General features: G+C 40.0%; 1 protein-coding gene across 2 annotated transcripts in view; it reads left to right on the forward strand.

Moving 5' to 3' along the window:
• Positions 1 to 18,701, forward strand: part of LOC128701633 (nephrin) — a 625,789-nt gene that overhangs the window by 336,126 nt on the left and 270,962 nt on the right. For both annotated transcript variants that reach the window (XM_070101737.1, XM_070101739.1), the window contains exon 2: positions 8,180 to 8,312. In XM_070101737.1, the coding sequence (XP_069957838.1) occupies positions 8,180 to 8,312 (133 nt within the window). The remainder of the gene's footprint in view (positions 1 to 8,179; positions 8,313 to 18,701) is intronic.

Here is an 18,701-nt window from a genome sequence, read left to right on the forward strand (position 1 = left end):
CCAGGCTAATTATCTCTTGTGATTCACCGGAATAACAGCCTTCGTGGTTCACCAGGCTAATTATCTCTTGTGATTCACCGGAATAACAGCCTTCGTGGTTCACCAGGCTAATTATCTCTTGTGATTCACCGGAATAACAGCCTTCGTGGTTCACCAGGCTAATTATCTCTTGCGATTCACCGGAATAACACCCTTCGTGGTTCACCAGGCTAACTCTCCTTGAAGCATTCCAGGTTAACTTCCCCTGAAGCGCACCAATCTATGCTTGTGATATACCCGGCTAACTAATCTTATGGTGCACCTGGTTAACTAACCGGTAATTTACCTCTGATAATTTAACTCTGATAATTTAACTCTGATAATTTAACTCTGATAATTTAACTCTGATAATTTAACTCTGATAATTTAACTCTGATAATTTAACTCTGATAATTTAACTCTGATAATTTAACTCTGATAATTTAACTCTGATAATTTGATTCTGATAATTTAACTCTGATAATTTATCTCTGATAATTTAACTCTGATAATTTGACTCTGATAATTTGACTTCCGATAATTTGACTTCCGATAATTTGACTCTCTGTAATTTACACTCCGATTAATTTCACTCCACATATTTGAAAAAAACTAAATTGGAAAATGTTATTTCAAAGTGTATATAAAATATCTACTGAAACATAAAATTAAAATACATATGTGTAGGTTAAACAAGATAATGTTGTGTTATGTGATGGTTTATTATGTTATGTGATGTTATGTAATGTTATGTGATGGTTTATTATGTTATACAATGTTATGTGATGGTTTATTATGTTATACAATGTTATGTGATGGTTTATTATGTTATGTGATGTTATGTAATGTTATGTGATGGTTTATTATGTTATATAATGTTATGTGATGGTTTATTATGTTATATAATGTTATGTGATGGTTTATTATGTTATGTGATGTTATGCAATGTTATGTGATGGTTTATTATATTATGTGATGTTATGTAATGTTATGTGATGATTTGTGTTATATAATGTTATGTGATGGTTTATGTTATGTGATGGTTTATTATGCTATATAATGTTATGTGATGGTTTATTATGTTATTTATTTTTTTTTTATTATCACACCGGCCGATTCCCACCAAGGTAGGGTGGCCCGAAAAAGAAAAACTTTCACCATCATTCACTCCATCACTGTCTTGCCAGAAGGGTGCTTTACACTACAGTTTTTAAACTGCAACATTAACACCCCTCCTTCAGAGTGCAGGCACTGTACTTCCCATCTCCAGGATTCAAGTCCGGCCTGCCGGTTTCCCTGAATCCCTTCATAAATGTTACTTTGCTCACACTCCAACAGCACGTCAAGTATTAAAAACCATTTGTCTCCATTCACTCCTATCAAACACGCTCACGCATGCCTGCTGGAAGTCCAAGCCCCTCGCACACAAAACCTCCTTTACCCCCTCCCTCCAACCCTTCCTAGGCCGACCCCTACCCCGCCTTCCTTCCACTACAGACTGATACACTCTTGAAGTCATTCTGTTTCGCTCCATTATCTCTACATGTCCGAACCACCTCAACAACCCTTCCTCAGCCCTCTGGACAACAGTTTTGGTAATCCCGCACCTCCTCCTAACTTCCAAACTACGAATTCTCTGCATTATATTCACACCACACATTGCCCTCAGACATGACATCTCCACTGCCTCCAGCCTTCTCCTCGCTGCAACATTCATCACCCACGCTTCACACCCATATAAGAGCGTTGGTAAAACTATACTCTCATACATTCCCCTCTTTGCCTCCAAGGACAAAGTTCTTTGTCTCCACAGACTCCTAAGTGCACCACTCACTCTTTTTCCCTCATCAGTTCTATGATTCACCTCATCTTTCATAGACCCATCCGCTGACACGTCCACTCCCAAATATCTGAATACGTTCACCTCCTCCATACTCTCTCCCTCCAATCTGATATTCAATCTTTCATCACCTAATCTTTTTGTTATCCTCATAACCTTACTCTTTCCTGTATTCACCTTTAATTTTCTTCTTTTGCACACCCTACCAAATTCATCCACCAATCTCTGCAACTTCTCTTCAGAATCTCCCAAGAGCACAGTGTCATCAGCAAAGAGCAGCTGTGACAACTCCCACTTTGTGTGTGATTCTTTATCTTTTAACTCCACGCCTCTTGCCAAGACCCTCGCATTTACTTCTCTTACAACCCCATCTATAAATATATTAAACAACCACGGTGACATCACACATCCTTGTCTAAGGCCTACTTTTACTGGGAAAAAATTTCCCTCTTTCCTACATACTCTAACTTGAGCCTCACTATCCTCGTAAAAACTCTTCACTGCTTTCAGTAACCTACCTCCTACACCATACACTTGCAACATCTGCCACATTGCCCCCCTATCCACCCTGTCATACGCCTTTTCCAAATCCATAAATGCCACAAAGACCTCTTTAGCCTTATCTAAATACTGTTCACTTATATGTTATGTGATGTTATATAATGTTATGTGATGATTTTTTGTGTTATATAATGTTATGTGATGGTTTATTATGTTATGTGATGTTATGTGATGTTTTATTATGTTAGATAATGTTATGTGATGGTTTATTACGTTATGTGATGTTATGTGATGGTTTATTATGTTATATGAAATTATGTGATGGTTTATGTTATGTGATGTTATGTAATGTTATGTGATGGTTTATTATGTTATATAATGTTATGTGATGGTTTATTATGTTATACAATGTTATGTGATGTTTTATTATGTTATGTGATGGTTTATGTTATATAATGTTATGTGATGGTTTATTATGCTATGTGATGTTATGTAATTTTATGTGATGGTTTATTATGTTACATAATGTTATGTGATGGCTTATAATGTTATGTGATGCTATGTAATGTTATGTGATGGCTTATTATGTTATATAATGTTATGTGATGGTTTGTTATGTTACGTGATGTTATGTGATGATTTATTATGTTATATAATGTTATGTGATGTTTTATTATGTTATGTGATGGTTTATGTTATATAATGTTATGTGATGGTTTATTATGTTATGTGATGTTATGTGATGGTTTATGTTATATAATGTTATGTGATGGTTTATTATGCTATGTGATGGTATGTAATTTTATGTGATGGTTTATTATGTTATGTAATGTTATGTGATGGTTTATTATGCTATGTGATTGTTTATGTTATGTGATGTTATGTAATGTTTTGTGATGGTTTATGTTATGTGATGTTATGTAATGTTATGTGATGGTTTATTATGTTATGTGATGTTATGTAATGTTATGTGATGGTTTATTATGTTATGTGATGTTATGTAATGTTATGTGATGGTTTATTATGTTATGTAATGTTATGTAATGTTATGTGATGGTTTATTATGTTATGTGATGCTATGTGATGTAATGTCATGTTGGATTACGTAAGGTAGATGAAGTTACGCTGGCTAGGCTAGGGTAAGTTTGGTTAGGTTAGGTTAGGTTAGGTTAGGTTAGGTTAGGTTAGGTTAAGTTAGGTTAAACTTAATTTGGTTTATGTTATTTTAAAGTCGATTAGCGTAAATAAAGTTAGGTTAGAGAAAGAAATTTTAGAATAGATTTCGTTACAATAGTTAGGATTTCAAAACTACTCGAATTAAAGTGGATTTCACTTTTAAAGGGGTGGACAGGTAAACCAGTGAAAGGCCTCGGTCAGATGACCTAAAGCTCCTGTGGAAGGTTTTCGCATGGCTAAGACTTGTGTCAGGAAACACTTGTCCTGATTAGTGACGAATCTTACCAAAGCTAATTCTAATTAAATATTTAAGTTTCAATTAAGTCAAGCTCATTTTTTTTGTCGCGAGTGAAGATACTAGGAATGAACTGACAGGGGGTAAAGTTACCGCGAGTGGAATTACTGAGATTAAATATACCGCGAGTGAAATTACCGGAGAGAAATTACCGTGAGTGAAGTTACTAGAGAACCAACCTAACCACCCTTGTTCTACACTTGGCTAACTATAGCTGTAGTGCACCAACCTGTTTTTCTCGTGGTGCACCTGGCTAACTACTCTTACGGTGCACTAGTCTACCTATGAGTACTAACCTATCTTAATGGTGCTTAAACCTTACGTATCTTTGTGGTTCACCAGGAGAGATATGCCTGCATTGGCACTAGGCTACCTGCCCTTGTATTTCACAAACCATAATGTAGACAGCCTGTACTGCCAGAACAGACAGCCTAAGCCGTCTGCCAGCTTAGTTCATATTTCGCGGCATTTAGGTGCTGCCCTCTGGGCCTGCTCCAGGTCAGTGGGATGCTGGGCCCACACACTCTGACTCACACAGCGGCCTAGCAGGAAGACACAAGGGCTAGCAGCTCTCTCCTCTCGTGGGATGGCCCTTCTGGGCCATGGGCACAACACACATGCCTGTGTACCCACCACGACAATACAAATAAAGTAAGAAGCCTCCGAAGACGTCTATCATTCACGCACCCACTTTCACCGTACGAAATAATCCCTTATAATAAGACATTGTGGTGCACCAGTCTAACATTATGGTGCACCAATCTAACATTGTGGTGCACCAATTTAACTTTGTGGTGCACCAGTCTAACATTGTGGTGCACCAATCTGACACTGTGGTGTAGCAGTATAACATTGGGGTGCACCATTCTAACATTGTGTTGCACCAGTCTAACACTGTGGTGCACCGGGCTAGCTAACATCATGGTGCAAAAGTCTAACATTGTGGTGCACCAGACTAACATTGTGGTGCACCAGTCTAACATTGTGGTGCACCGGGCTAGCTAACATCATGGTGCAAAAGTCTAACATTGTGGTGCACCAGACTAACATTGTGGTGCACCAGTCTAACATTGTGGTGCACCAGTCTAACACTGTGGTGCACCGGGCTAGCTAACATCATGGTGCAAAAGTCTAACATTGTGGTGCACCAGACTAACATTGTGGTGCACCAGTCTAACATTGTGGTGCACCAGGCTAACATTATGGTGCATAAGTCTAACATTGTGGTGCACCAGACTAACATTGTGGTGCACCAATCTAACATTGTGGCACACCAGTCTAATTAACACTGTAGTGCACCAATCTAACATTGTGGCACACCAGTCTAATTAACACTGTAGTGCACCAATCTAACATTGTGGCACACCAGTCTAATTAACACTGTAGTGCACCAATCTAACATTGTGGCACACCAGTCTAATTAACACTGTAGTCCACCAATCTAACATTGTGGCACACCAGTCTAATTAACACTGTAGTGCACCAATCTAACATTGTGGCACACCAGTCTAATTAACACTGTAGTGCACCAATCTAACATTGTGGCACACCAGTCTAATTAACACTGTAGTGCACCAATCTAACATTGTGGCACACCAGTCTAATTAACACTGTAGTGCACCAATCTAACATTGTGGCACACCAGTCTAATTAACACTGTAGTGCACCAATCTAACATTGTGGCACACCAGTCTAATTAACACTGTAGTGCACCAATCTAACATTGTGGCACACCAGTCTAATTAACACTGTAGTGCACCAATCTAACATTGTGGCACACCAGTCTAATTAACACTGTAGTGCACCAATCTAACATTGTGGCACACCAGTCTAATTAACACTGTAGTGCACCAATCTAACATTGTGGCACACCAGTCTAATTAACACTGTAGTGCACCAATCTAACATTGTGGCACACCAGTCTAATTAACACTGTAGTGCACCAATCTAACATTGTGGCACACCAGTCTAATTAACACTGTAGTGCACCAATCTAACATTGTGGCACACCAGTCTAATTAACACTGTAGTGCACCAATCTAACATTGTGGCACACCAGTCTAATTAACACTGTAGTGCACCAATCTAACATTGTGGCACACCAGTCTAATTAACACTGTAGTGCACCAATCTAACATTGTGGCACACCAGTCTAATTAACACTGTAGTGCACCAATCTAACATTGTGGCACACCAGTCTAATTAACACTGTAGTGCACCAATCTAACATTGTGGCACACCAGTCTAATTAACACTGTAGTGCACCAATCTAACATTGTGGCACACCAGTCTAATTAACACTGTAGTGCACCAATCTAACATTGTGGCACACCAGTCTAATTAACACTGTAGTGCACCAATCTAACATTGTGGCACACCAGTCTAATTAACACTGTAGTGCACCAATCTAACATTGTGGCACACCAGTCTAATTAACACTGTAGTGCACCAATCTAACACTGCAGTTAGATTAAATTTACAAATGATAACATGTTATCTTACATAGTGATATAAAAATTACTTGATTAATGGCAACATAATAATTATTTTTATTAATAACGCTAAAATAACTCATGTAGTGATAACTTAAGAATTTTTATATAAAGCTCTAAATTCGATTACATAAATATAGAAGATTGATAGCCCAGAATAACATGCTGGGGTATATTTCTAGGACCCTTCCCAGGATGCTACCCAAAACAGTTGATTATTTTCTTAATATACTCTGCAGTTAGAGCAATCAGTTTCTTCTGAATTACCATTAGTGCGTATCTGCCCGAGTTAGTATTTGACCATTCTTAGGTTACGTTATCTGGGTTAAGCTAAGCTAGGCTAGGTTAGGGTAGCTTACGTTAGGGTAGGTTAGGTTAGAGTAGTCTGGGTTGAGTTAGGTTCGAGTAGTCTATGTTAGGTGAGGTTCGAGCATTCTGGGTTAGGTTCGAGTAGTCTGCGTTAGGCGAGGTTAGAGTAGTCTGGGTTAGATTAGGTTAGAGTAGTCTGTAGGTTAGAGTAGTCTGAGTTAGGTTAGTTTCGAGTAGTCTGCGTTAGGTTAGGCTAGAGTAGTCTGGGTTAGGTTAGGTTAGAGTAGTCTGGGTTAGGTTAGGTTAGGTTAGAGTAGTCTGGGTTAGGTTAGGTTCGAGTAGTCTGAGTCAGATTAGGTTATAGTCTGGGTTAGGTTAGGTTCGAGTAGTCTGAGTCAGATTAGGTTATAGTCTGGGTTAGGTTAGGTTCGAGTAGTCTGGGTTAGGTTAGAGGTTAGAGTAGTCTAGGTTAGGTTAGAGTAGTCTGGGTTAGGTTAGGTTAGATTGGGTTAGGTTAGGTTAGGTTAGAGTAGTCTGGGTTAGGTTAGGTTAGGTTAGGTTAGATTGGGTTAGGTTAGGTTAGAGTAGTCTGGGTTAGGTTAGGTTAGATTGGGTTAGGTTAGTTAGAGTAGTCTGGGTTAGGTTAGGTTAGATTGGGTTAGGTTAGGTTAGAGTAGTCTGGGTTGGGTTAGGTTAGATTGGGTTAGGTTAGGTTAGGTTAGAGTAGTCTGGGTTAGGTTAGTTTCGAGTAGTCTGCGTTAGGTTAGGTTAGAGTAGTCTGGGTTAGGTTAGGATAGGTTAGAGTAGTCTGGGTTAGGTTAGGTTAGAGTAGTCTGGGTTAGGTTAGGTTAGGTTAGAGTAGTCTGGGTTAGGTAAATTGGGGTTTGTTTAGGCTTTCTTAAGAGAACAAAATAAAAGAAAACAAAATCTTACGTCTGGCAGTGCTGAACATGTCGTATATTAGAACGTGCATTTCCTCCAGAACGATAAATGTTGATGTATAGTATGTACTTACTGCATGGTAAGAGGTGCAGCAAGTATGAGGATACATGCCAACATGTATCTCCTCACACAGGATAACTAATATATTCATAACGTAAGGATAACTCAAACTTATAGCATCGAGATTTTTATGTTAAATGATAACATATTATTCGAGTAAAGATAACCTGAAGATTACTAAAATGATTGTAACATATTTCATGACGTGATATCATTAGGATTTTTCGAGTGATGGTTAAATTATTGGTGGTGAGTAATGGTAATATAAACGTGATGTTTACTTGTGTGCGTGTTTAAAAGATATTTATATCGACATGTGTGTATATAGAGAGAGAATTTGCTTCCATTCCTATTTTAGAAATTGAGATATTCTACTTTGATCAAAATATTACACACAGCCTAAATGACCTTAGTACAGTCGATAGGCCTTAAACCCCATTAACCTTATGAGTTACGGAAGATCTTGCTAAATATCTAAATATACGTAGATGGACATTTTTAACTCCTCCATGGAAGTAACTAACAAGTGCGTCTCACCTGTGACAGGTCCCGTGACAGTGGCGGTGGCGGTGGCTGGGTCAGCTTCGGTGCTTCCCTGCAACATCTCCACCTCTAAGAGTGATGACTCCGTCCAGCTAGTTCTTTGGTACCGTGATCACGTGCCTACACCTATCTACAGGTGAGTAACAAGCCTTTACACCTATCTACAGGTGAGTAACAAGCCTTTACACCTATTTACAGGTGAGTAACAAGCCTTTATACCTATCTACAGGTGAATTTTAGACATCTACACTATTTACAGGTGAATTACAAAAGTTTACACCTGTCTTCAGATGAGCCACAGAGTTCTACAACTGTATTCAGGTGAATCAATGATGTCTACAATCTACAGACAGGTGCTTACACCTGCTACATATGAGTCACAGTATTTACACCAATCTACAGGTGCTGACACATATCTACAAGTGATTCACAAATGTCTACTCTTATCTAAGGGTGATTCACAGGTCTCTACACCTGTCAACTGGTGATTCACAGGTCTCTACACCTGTCAACTGGTGATTCACAGGTCTCTACACCTGTCAACAGGTGATTCACAGTTATATTCACTTCTCTATAAACTTACAATAGGTGAGTAACAGGTGTCTACACAAATCTGCTTGAAAGTCACAGGTATCCAGACTTGTCTACGTGTCAGTATATTAGGTCTCTACAGCTATCTACATGTACTCACGAAATCGTAATAACACGATTCAAAAAAATCATGGAACTGGTTGGGTTCGAACCCTTTAAGTTCAAAGACGTCACAGACGAAAGAAACGAATGGCTGATGAGAACTTGAGAGACACTGAGTTAACAGCCAAGGAGGAAATGAGAAGAGTCATGAAGAGAACACTTGAACGTTTTCACAGATAAATGGATGAAAGGTTTGCTCGTCAACACAACACTGATGCCAAGTCTGGTTTCCTTCAGGATGTTAAGAGATAGTGTTACGGCGCCGACAATAACTACCTAAAGAATACGAAAATTTGGGGGAATTGTACAGCTCTGATGTTGATAGACAACAGCTAAATGAAGAAATTTTGAATTGAAGACTGATATCAAGTCGGGCCAACAAGAAAATATGAAGACCTGAAGAGCTTCTCTAATTGTTCAATATCTAGATGAGAGCATCTTCCTCAATCCTGAAGAGCTTCTCTAATTGTTCAATATCTAGATGAGAGCATCTTCCTCAGTCCTGAAGAGCTTCTCTAATTGTTCAATATCTAGATGAGAGCATCTTCCTCAATCCTAACACTGCTATTCAGATAATGTTAATCCTAAAACTCACAGGCCAGTGTGCTACCCACATGGCCAGCTGGCTCTAATAAGATTTAACCAGGTATATTTCTGTATATAATTGGGAAGTTAACATGGGCCTCCACTGTGATCTCAAATGCAGTTTTTTTAAGATGAATCCCACAACAGCGTGGCTGTAGCGAACTGTAGCCTAAGTCCCTTCAAAGCCGCTATCATGGCCGAGTGGTTTACGCACTGACCTGTAAAGTTTAGGATTCACTTTCCATGAGTTCAAACCCCACCCGTTCCCTGATCTATCTACAGGTAAATCACAGGTATGTACAAGTGAGTCGCGATTGTCTACAATTGTATCATGGTACGTCACAGATGTTTACACTTGTATATGTGAGCCTAAACCCATCTACATGTGAGTTACAAATGTCTGTACCTTTCTACGGGTGATTCAAAAGTGCGTATACCTACCTACTGGTGAAATACATATGTTTAGACCTATTTACAGAAAAGTAATGGATGTTTACACCTATTAACAGGTTTTAGCAAAGGCGAAATATGTCTTTATAGGACGGTCCATACATTGCACCGTGGTGTAGGATATGACTAGGTGACTACCAGTAGAAGACAACCTGTGAGGAATAATCTCTGATACATACCCCTGGGGGGCATGGGAACAAAATAATGGGGTATGGGCCTCGATATCTGAACAATTTTCAAAAAAAGTTGTTAGATTAGAATAAATTATCAGCTGTTCCTAGCTATGTTCATGTAAAGTAAAACTGAGCTAGTGACATCTTTTTGAAGTCTACTGGTACCTAATAGATCTGGTGATGATGATGATGATTTCCACAGTCTAGTGAAAAAGGTATGGGGACATACAGGGCAATCCATTGGGTACACGCAGGTAAACGCAGCATGCCCATTTACCCAAGAGGCCTAGACCGTGGGTAAGAGGGCATGCTGGGTTTACCTACTTTTTTCCCCAACCTCTCTCACCTCGGTGCGCATATGTACAATTATCATACCTAGAAACATATATGCAAATTGCCTAAGCTAACTCCCCAAAATTTGCCAATGTGACTTATTTGCGCTGGGATCATCAACGTCATCTGTGAAATCATAGTATATAATACTAACAAACTATGCTTAATATTACAACCCAAGAACAAAAAAGTCTGTTATCCTGGGTGTAAAGGGAGCACAATAAACACATGACCTAGACTTATATTATCCTTCACCAAGTATAAACAGCAGTATGTACACTATATACTCTATGTAGAGCAATAAGTATTAGTGAACGCCACGGTAATCAAGAAGAATTAATGTTACTAGAGAGAAGACTGTGCTTCAACCAGCTCTCGAATGGAAATGACAAGGGTGGAGACATGAGTGGAAACCACGCCACCTCCACAATTGCCATATCCACCTCCTCATTGGCTGAACCTAGATACTAATCTGACGATGGGGCCCCATCGTCCGACCCTTAGCACCCGGTTCGCTGGTTGGGGAGTCGGCCCTTTAATAAGGGTGTGTACATGCACTGAATAAAAGTTACATACTTTTTGCATGCCACACTTAAAAACACATTAGCAAACACATAAGACTATTATAATAGTGGCAATGAACAAAGTCCCAAGACCGAAATGTTTGGAGCCAGTTTGCAGAGTGAAGGGAAGAGCTGACAGGTACCTATTTATGTAATACATGGGTTTTTTATATAGCTAAAATACTTTTCAACGCTATTCAGGAGTAATTTATTGGTAGAGGATGAGCTGTTGATTCTGGAACATCCGCTTAGTGGAGATTTCCCCTGCGAAGAAGTGGAAACCCACAGGTGAGCTCTAGCTCTTGGTTTATCATGGGAGAGTGTCCTTGACGTTCCAGCTCTTGGTCATCAAGTCATTACTTAAGGATTCTTTAGTCATATTTCATTTTAAAAGATTTATATAAAGAAATCGTACAGATATTTCTCTCATATATTTCTAATAATCTTTATATAAGAAGACGAAGAAGAAAAGAAAATAATAATAATAATAATAAGAAGAAGAAGAAGAAGAAGAAGAAGAAGAAGAAGAAGAAGAAGAAGAAGAAGAAGAAGAAGAAGAAGAAGAAGAAGAAGAAGAAGAAGATGATGAAGAAGAAAATGGCGAAGAAAAAGAAGAAGAAGAAAAAGAAGATGAAAAAGAAGAAGAAGAAGAAGAAGAAGAAGAAGAAGAAGAAGAAGAAGAAGAAGAAAAAGAAAAAGAAGAAGAAAAAGAAGAAGAAAAAGAAGAAGAAGAAGAAGAAGAAGAAAGGAGAAGATGGCTCATGGATTTACTAAGAAATAGAAAAAACTAGCCTTACATTCATTTCTTTATGATGAAGATGGAAGGCAGCTGGAGCCTCACAGGAGCCAGCAGAGGTAAAAGGGTGATGACAGCTCTTTATTCATTCTTATAATATATATGATCAACTTTTAAACCGACACGCCTACCATTCTAAGGATATCTTCTTTCCTGCAGCTCCACCATTATAAATGTTATACCTTCTTAACAATCGTCTTGGGATTTTCTTTCACATAAATGAATTAATTAAAAATAGATACATCTTCATCTGTAATTAATAAAACTAACAAGATGATATATGGAGGGTGATGAGATGATCTACCTGAAATTTCTATACGTATTTTTTTCTCCTCAGGGAGGTTAGGTTAAGATAGATAAGATAAGATAAGATTTCGTTCGGATTTTTAACCCCGGAGGGTTAGCCACCCAGGATAACCCAAGAAAGTCAGTGCGTCATCGAGGACTGTCTAACTTATTTCCATTGGGGTCCTTAATCTTGTCCCCCAGGATGCGACCCACACCAGTCGACTAACACCCAGGTACCTATTTGCTGCTAGGTGAACAGGACAACAGGTGTAAGGAAACTTGTCGAAATGTTTCCACCCGCCGGGAATCGAACCCGGGCCCTCCGTGTGTGAAGCGGGAGCTTTAGCCACCAGGCCACCGGGCCACCTCCACCAGGTAAGGTTCGTCAGGAAACAGGACAAGTGTTTCCTGACGTGGGTCTTAGATGATGACCCACCGTTGGAGCTTTTGGGATCTTCATTTTCAGTGAGGGATAGTCCCCTCAAGGGAGGTTCCTTGACGTTGGTGACGGGCTCTTGATCTAGGAAATTGGAGGTGTGCTCCGGTTCCCTGAGTTGAGCCTGAATACCTTCCATTTCCCCCCATGTGCGCTATATAATCCTACGGGTTTAGCGCTCCCCTATGATTATAATTATAAATGTGAGGGGTATTCTCCGTATCCTCATTCACATACAGTAATTAAGACGGTGACCCATTCTGTAAAATAACGTGCGGGGAGATAAAGACGGTGGTCTAAGACCAAGGTAATCTCTGCTCTCATTTTAGACGCGCGTGTACCTCTAAATTTTTTCTTGCCGACAAAAATACTGTTCACAAATAACCCGCACAGTTAATGACCCAGATCAGACCGAAACGTCGTCAAAAGTTTCTTTCTCTTATGTGCAGGTATTATGTATTGTTCCAGTCACGGTATTGTGCCTTTTTTTTCTTAAAAATACTCTGACTCGTCAAACCTCTTGTAGCTGGATTTAGATTGTTGTTATTATCATAATATATATATATATATATATATATATATATATATATATATATATATATATATATATATATATATATATATATATATATATATATATACTCCTGTAGCTCGGTTCGATCCCCTATACGGGTGGAAACATTGGGCATGTTTCCTTACTCCTACTGCCACTCTTCACTTTGTACTATATGCAGAAAAATTCTCCAGAAAAGGGGCTATCAGTCCTCTCAGCCCCTTCAGCCCCCTGAGGGGCTCAGCCCTCCAGAGGGGCTGATAGACCCTCATGCTTCCTCATACACAGTTTAATTAGTTACGTATGAGGCTAAGAGCGTCATAAGGAGTCACGCCACCTCTTCGGAGCTGTGTTAGTGTAATACGAGTGACAGTAGAATGAGAAAATAACTCTATCTTAGCAGGAAAGTTAGAGGAAAACCCTGCACCACTTTACTTACAATGTGGGACAATAATGAACTGTCGTCGATAGTTAGATAATAAGAAATCTATCATTTGTATTGAATACTGTGACGATGTCAAGCAAGAAGGGAAATCATGCTGAAGTCAGCAATTAGGGGCCCGCCCTAAGACGAAGTGCGCTGGGGGGCTCAGATTGACTTCAGGAGACGGATGGGAAACGTGTGTTTCCCGCGAGCATTGCCCTGGACAAAGGAACAATAGTGCAGTGCGTTCTTGACCTTCGTTTATTTGACAATCTCAACAATTCTTGGTAGAGCTATTACAGTGACGTGTAACTGGTCTTTCTGTTGTGAAAATGCCACGAAAGAAAGACTAATCTTGATCCTAGTGTAGTGTAACAGTGTGCGTTGTGAACAATCCCGATTGAGTGCAAGACAGAGCAACAGTGAGACACTACTACTCCAATCAAGGCATCGATACCGGGGTTAAATTTTCCCTATCACAAGCCAGGGAAAAACTTTCGGATCCGATACAAATACCCGGGTAAGTCTAGACATCTACGCTACTAGTTAGGTCGGCTGCAGCTGATAGTTAGGGCATATCTTGCCTAGATTTACCAATACACCCCATTATCTATGGCCCATTGAGCCAAACAAGTGAAAATCCACTCAGCATTATGTTACTAATGTGAAATGCTAAAATATACGCCCCTCTGGGGCAATTATTTACTCAGCACATGAATTCCCATAGCTCAGGGATGGAGAATATATGACTTTTAGATGGAGCGACCAGTGGGCAGTTATGGGAAGCTGAGCCGTCACTGAAGCTAAGTATCTTTCAACAATGTCCTTTAACAGACTTAGCTTAGTAATTCTCCAGATCCCTTACATATTAAATAGGTAACTGGGAGTTAGTAGACTGTTGTGGGTAGTATCGCAAGGGGTGGTAGTATACCTTAGATAGGACTGGGCTTTGAAATCAGCCTATAAAATTGATCCGTGAAAAAAAATGACAAATCTAAAGTATTTTATTTTTTATATTTTAACATATCACAGCAAATAAAAATAACTCACGTGTTGGTTAGACAATTATTAACCAAATATCTAAATTATAACAGATTAACCAGTCATACCTTTTTCTTTACACAGCTATAGCAAAACGTTTTCTGTAGCACTTAGAGCAAATTTCGTGTTAGAGGAAGCGTTTCCTGACGCCGGCAAAAGCTCTCGCTTCACACGGTGAGAGTCCGGGTTCGATTCCCGGCGAAGGTAGAAACATTGGGCTTGTTTCCTTACACCGGTTTACCCATCACAAAAATGAGTACCTGGGTGTTAGTCGAATGGTCTGGGTCGCATCCTGGGACAAAACTAACCTAATTTACCCGAAATGCTCTGCATAACACGCGGCTTTCTATATAGTAGTATGTCATTGATGTCAGCTATGGTCTGTATACCTTGTAGTAAATGAAGATATTATGATGACCTGCCGCTGGATCTTTTGGTCAACTGACCGAGGCCTTCCACTGGTTTACCGGTCCACCCTTTTTTTTAAATAATGGTTAGAATTATAACCGTTTTTCTCCGACCTCTGTATGACCAACCGAAACACCACCAAAAATTTAATCCCTGGCGTTGAATAAGCCAAAACTAGTGCAAATATTTCACGTCCAAATTAACATTTTTCGCAATATATACCTTAGATCGCTTCTTTATCTAGAAATAAGTAAGCTGTTTTAATATGCTATTGAAAGTATTTGTATTATCATGCCGTATATGCAAATTTATATATGAATAAAGAAATCTTATTTCGCAAATTTTTCTTTATCGGAACTTTATTTTTGTACGACGAAGTAATATAATCCTAAAACATAAGATTATTTTATTTCATCTATATGTTTTATTAAATATCTGTAAAAATTTGTTTTACATATATGTACAAAGGAGTACGAGGTTGATAATAGGAAATTGAGACTTCTTTAGATGAAGGATTCTGGGACTCAGGATTAGTAAGATCTTGTCCACATTCTCCTTAAATCAATCCCCAAAATCGGACACATATGTGAATACCACAATTCTGGTGTTAAATACTCAAATAACTACAAGAAATATTGCATATTAGTTATCGCAACTATAACAATTGACGGTAGGTAATGACACACACACACACAAAAAAAAAATTAACCCAAAAGAAACCACACTCCACACTCATAGCCCCCCCCCTTCCAGAACAAACCTCACCTACACACCAACCTCAAAAAGTACCCTGCCAGGGTCTCCCATTCCTCAACCCCCACAAACCCCAGAATACAGATTTGGAAAAGAAGCCGAAGGCATTTTACACCAACGCAGATGGAATAACGAATAAGTGTGAGGAGGAGTGGCAAGAAAGAATCACTGAGGTATCCCCAGACATCATAGCACTCACGAAACCAAACTCACGGAATGATAACAGACTCTGTCTTTCCAACAGTATATCAGGTCCTGTGGAGAGATTGAGGACATGTAAGTGGTTGAGGAGTTGCACTACTCATCAAAAACCAATGGAGTTTTCCGGAGTTGGATAAAGGGAAGAGAGGGGAAGAATGAGTCTAAATAATAGGAACACTTCAGACTGGGGCTCCCATGGTGATGATTGCAGTGATGTACAACCCACCACAGAATAGCAGGTGGCTAAGACAAGAGTATGATGAGAGCAACAGAGAAATGGTCCACGTGGGCAGGGCAAAGTTACTAGTCTTGGGTATTTCAATCACATTGAGATAGTACAAGAATGGTATACAATACCGACAAGATGAAATTAAGACACATGTGCAACATCTGGGTATCTTTATTGTAGACGTTTCGCCATCCAGTGGCTTTATCAATACAAATTCCCGGACATAACTAGAAGACAGTAGAACTATGTACAGAAGATGAGGTAATCAGTCCCTCAACCTTGGAGTAGGTGCTAAGAGCACCGTAGTCGTGGACAAGGCAATCAGGCTGAGGAAGGAATGAGGGGAGATCACAAGAAATGACCGAGAAGTATGCTAGATTAAAAAAAGGTATTTTCAGTGGAGACAGAAAAGACTCCAGAAAGCTGGAATGGTGGGGTACGCCAAAAAGTGCGGAACAGAATATACACAACCGAGGAGGTGAAGACGCTGCTAAGTGAACTAGATACCTCAAAGGCGGTGGGACCAGACATCTCTCCAGGGCAGTTACTTGAGGTGTGGAAGATAATAAATGTAATCTTAGAGTTTAAGAAAGGGAACAGGCAGGTAGCACTAAAATTACCGACCAATGTCACTGACATGGATGGTATGTAAAGCCATGGAGAAGATTATCAGGAAAGGAATGATCTTATACATGATAACCAGCACGGTTTCACTGAAGGGAAATCCTGTAACACAAGCCTGCTGGAGTTTCGTGAGAAGGTGACAGAAGTAAGACAAAAGAGAGATGGATGGGTAGTTTGCATTTTCTTTGACTAAGAAGGCTTTCGACACAGTTCCACACAAGAGATTAATGTAAAAGTTAGAGGATCAGGCAGGTATAATAGGAAAGGCACTGCAGGGGATCAGAGAATACCTGACAGGAAGGAAAAGAGTGACTGTACGTGACGAGGTGCCAGAAAAGGCGCCTGTGACAAGCGGGGTTCCACAGGGGTCAATCCTAGAGCCGGTGCTGTTTCTGGTATATGTGAATGACATGACGGAAGAAATGGATTCAGAGGTGTCCTTGTTTGCAGAAAATGTGAAGTTAATTCGAAAAATTCAGACGGACGAGGATCAGATTAGACTACATAGGGGTCTAGACAGCTGCAGTCCTGGTCCAGGAACTGGCTCCTGCAGTTTAACTCCACCAAGTGCAAAGTCATGAAGATTGGGTATGGTGAAAGATGACTGCAGATAGAGTACAGTCTAGGGGAGCCAGAGACTGCAAATCTCACTCAAGGAAAAGGATCTTAGGGTGAGTATAATACCGAACACATTTCCTGAGGCGCACATCAAGCAAATAACTGCTCCAGCATATGAGTGCTGCAAACCAAAGAATAGCCTATCAACACCTTAGTAAGGAATCGTTCAAAACTCTGTACACCGTATACGTCAGGCCCATATTGCAGTATGCAGCACTAGTATGAAACCCATACCTGGTCAAGAACGCCAAGAAATTAGAGGAAGTACAAAAGTTAGCAGCAAGACTAGTCCCGGAACTAAGGAGTATGTCCTATGAGGAGAGGTTAAGAGAAATCGACCTGACGACACTGAAGGACAGGAGAGATAAGGGGATATGATAACGACATATAAAATACTGAGAGGAATTGACAAAGTAGATAGGGACAGGATGTTTCAGAGATGGGACACAGCAACAAGGGGTCACAACTGGAAGCTGACCCTTGTTGAGGTGTCCCAACTTGGGTGAGTCACAGGGATGTTAGGAAGTATACTTGTCAAGAAGTGGAACAATCTGGAAAGTGATGTAATGGAGGCAGCATCCATACAAAGCTTTAAGAAGGGGTACGATAAAGTGATGAGGCGTGGCCAGGAGCTGTGACGCGACCCCTGTAAGCGAGTTCACACACACACACACACACATTATACTTACCTAGTTTGCCAGTGGTATGTTCCACTATTTCAATATTCATCAACAAATAAAACTTGTAAGTAAGCCAAAGGCTTAAAGCTAATAGATAAGCCAGAAGCAGGGTAAGCACACACAAGACAAGTTCTCTCACTAAACCAAAGGGAATATGTCGGACAGGGAACTGTAGACTCGCCCAACCTGCCCCTTTTCCCTCACCTCTTTAACACCACCCATACTCCTGACACAAAAAATATAGACATCTGCTAGTTTATTATTATTATTAAAGATTCGCCGGTATTCTCCCGGCCCGGGCCTTTTCCAAGTGGTGGCCCGGCCTTGACTCCCTCTTTAGGGAGTGTCTGAGACCTAAGTCTCCCATGGGAGGAGGCACAAGTACCTCCTCATCTTTGGGACCAACTGTCCCCAGGCCTAGCCACAAGCTAGGCCTCTCTGGTCTGCCATCCCCACCCCAAGGGGGCAAATGGGAATGACAGTCTTATGAGCTGAAGGCTCGGGCTCAGGCACCTACCCTGCCCTAGGAGGGCTGGGCATGGTGTCGATGCATCTGCTAGTTTTCTCAGAGCAGAATATTCCTTGGCAGTTCGACGTTTTTAAAATTATTTTAGGTAACTTAAATTATCGTTATTCGAATAAGCAGGCCTCCGGAAATAAAAAAAGAGATTTATGCC

The sequence above is a fragment of the Cherax quadricarinatus genome, chromosome 78, assembly GCF_038502225.1.
Source record: "Cherax quadricarinatus isolate ZL_2023a chromosome 78, ASM3850222v1, whole genome shotgun sequence".
NCBI lineage: Eukaryota > Metazoa > Arthropoda > Malacostraca > Decapoda > Parastacidae > Cherax > Cherax quadricarinatus.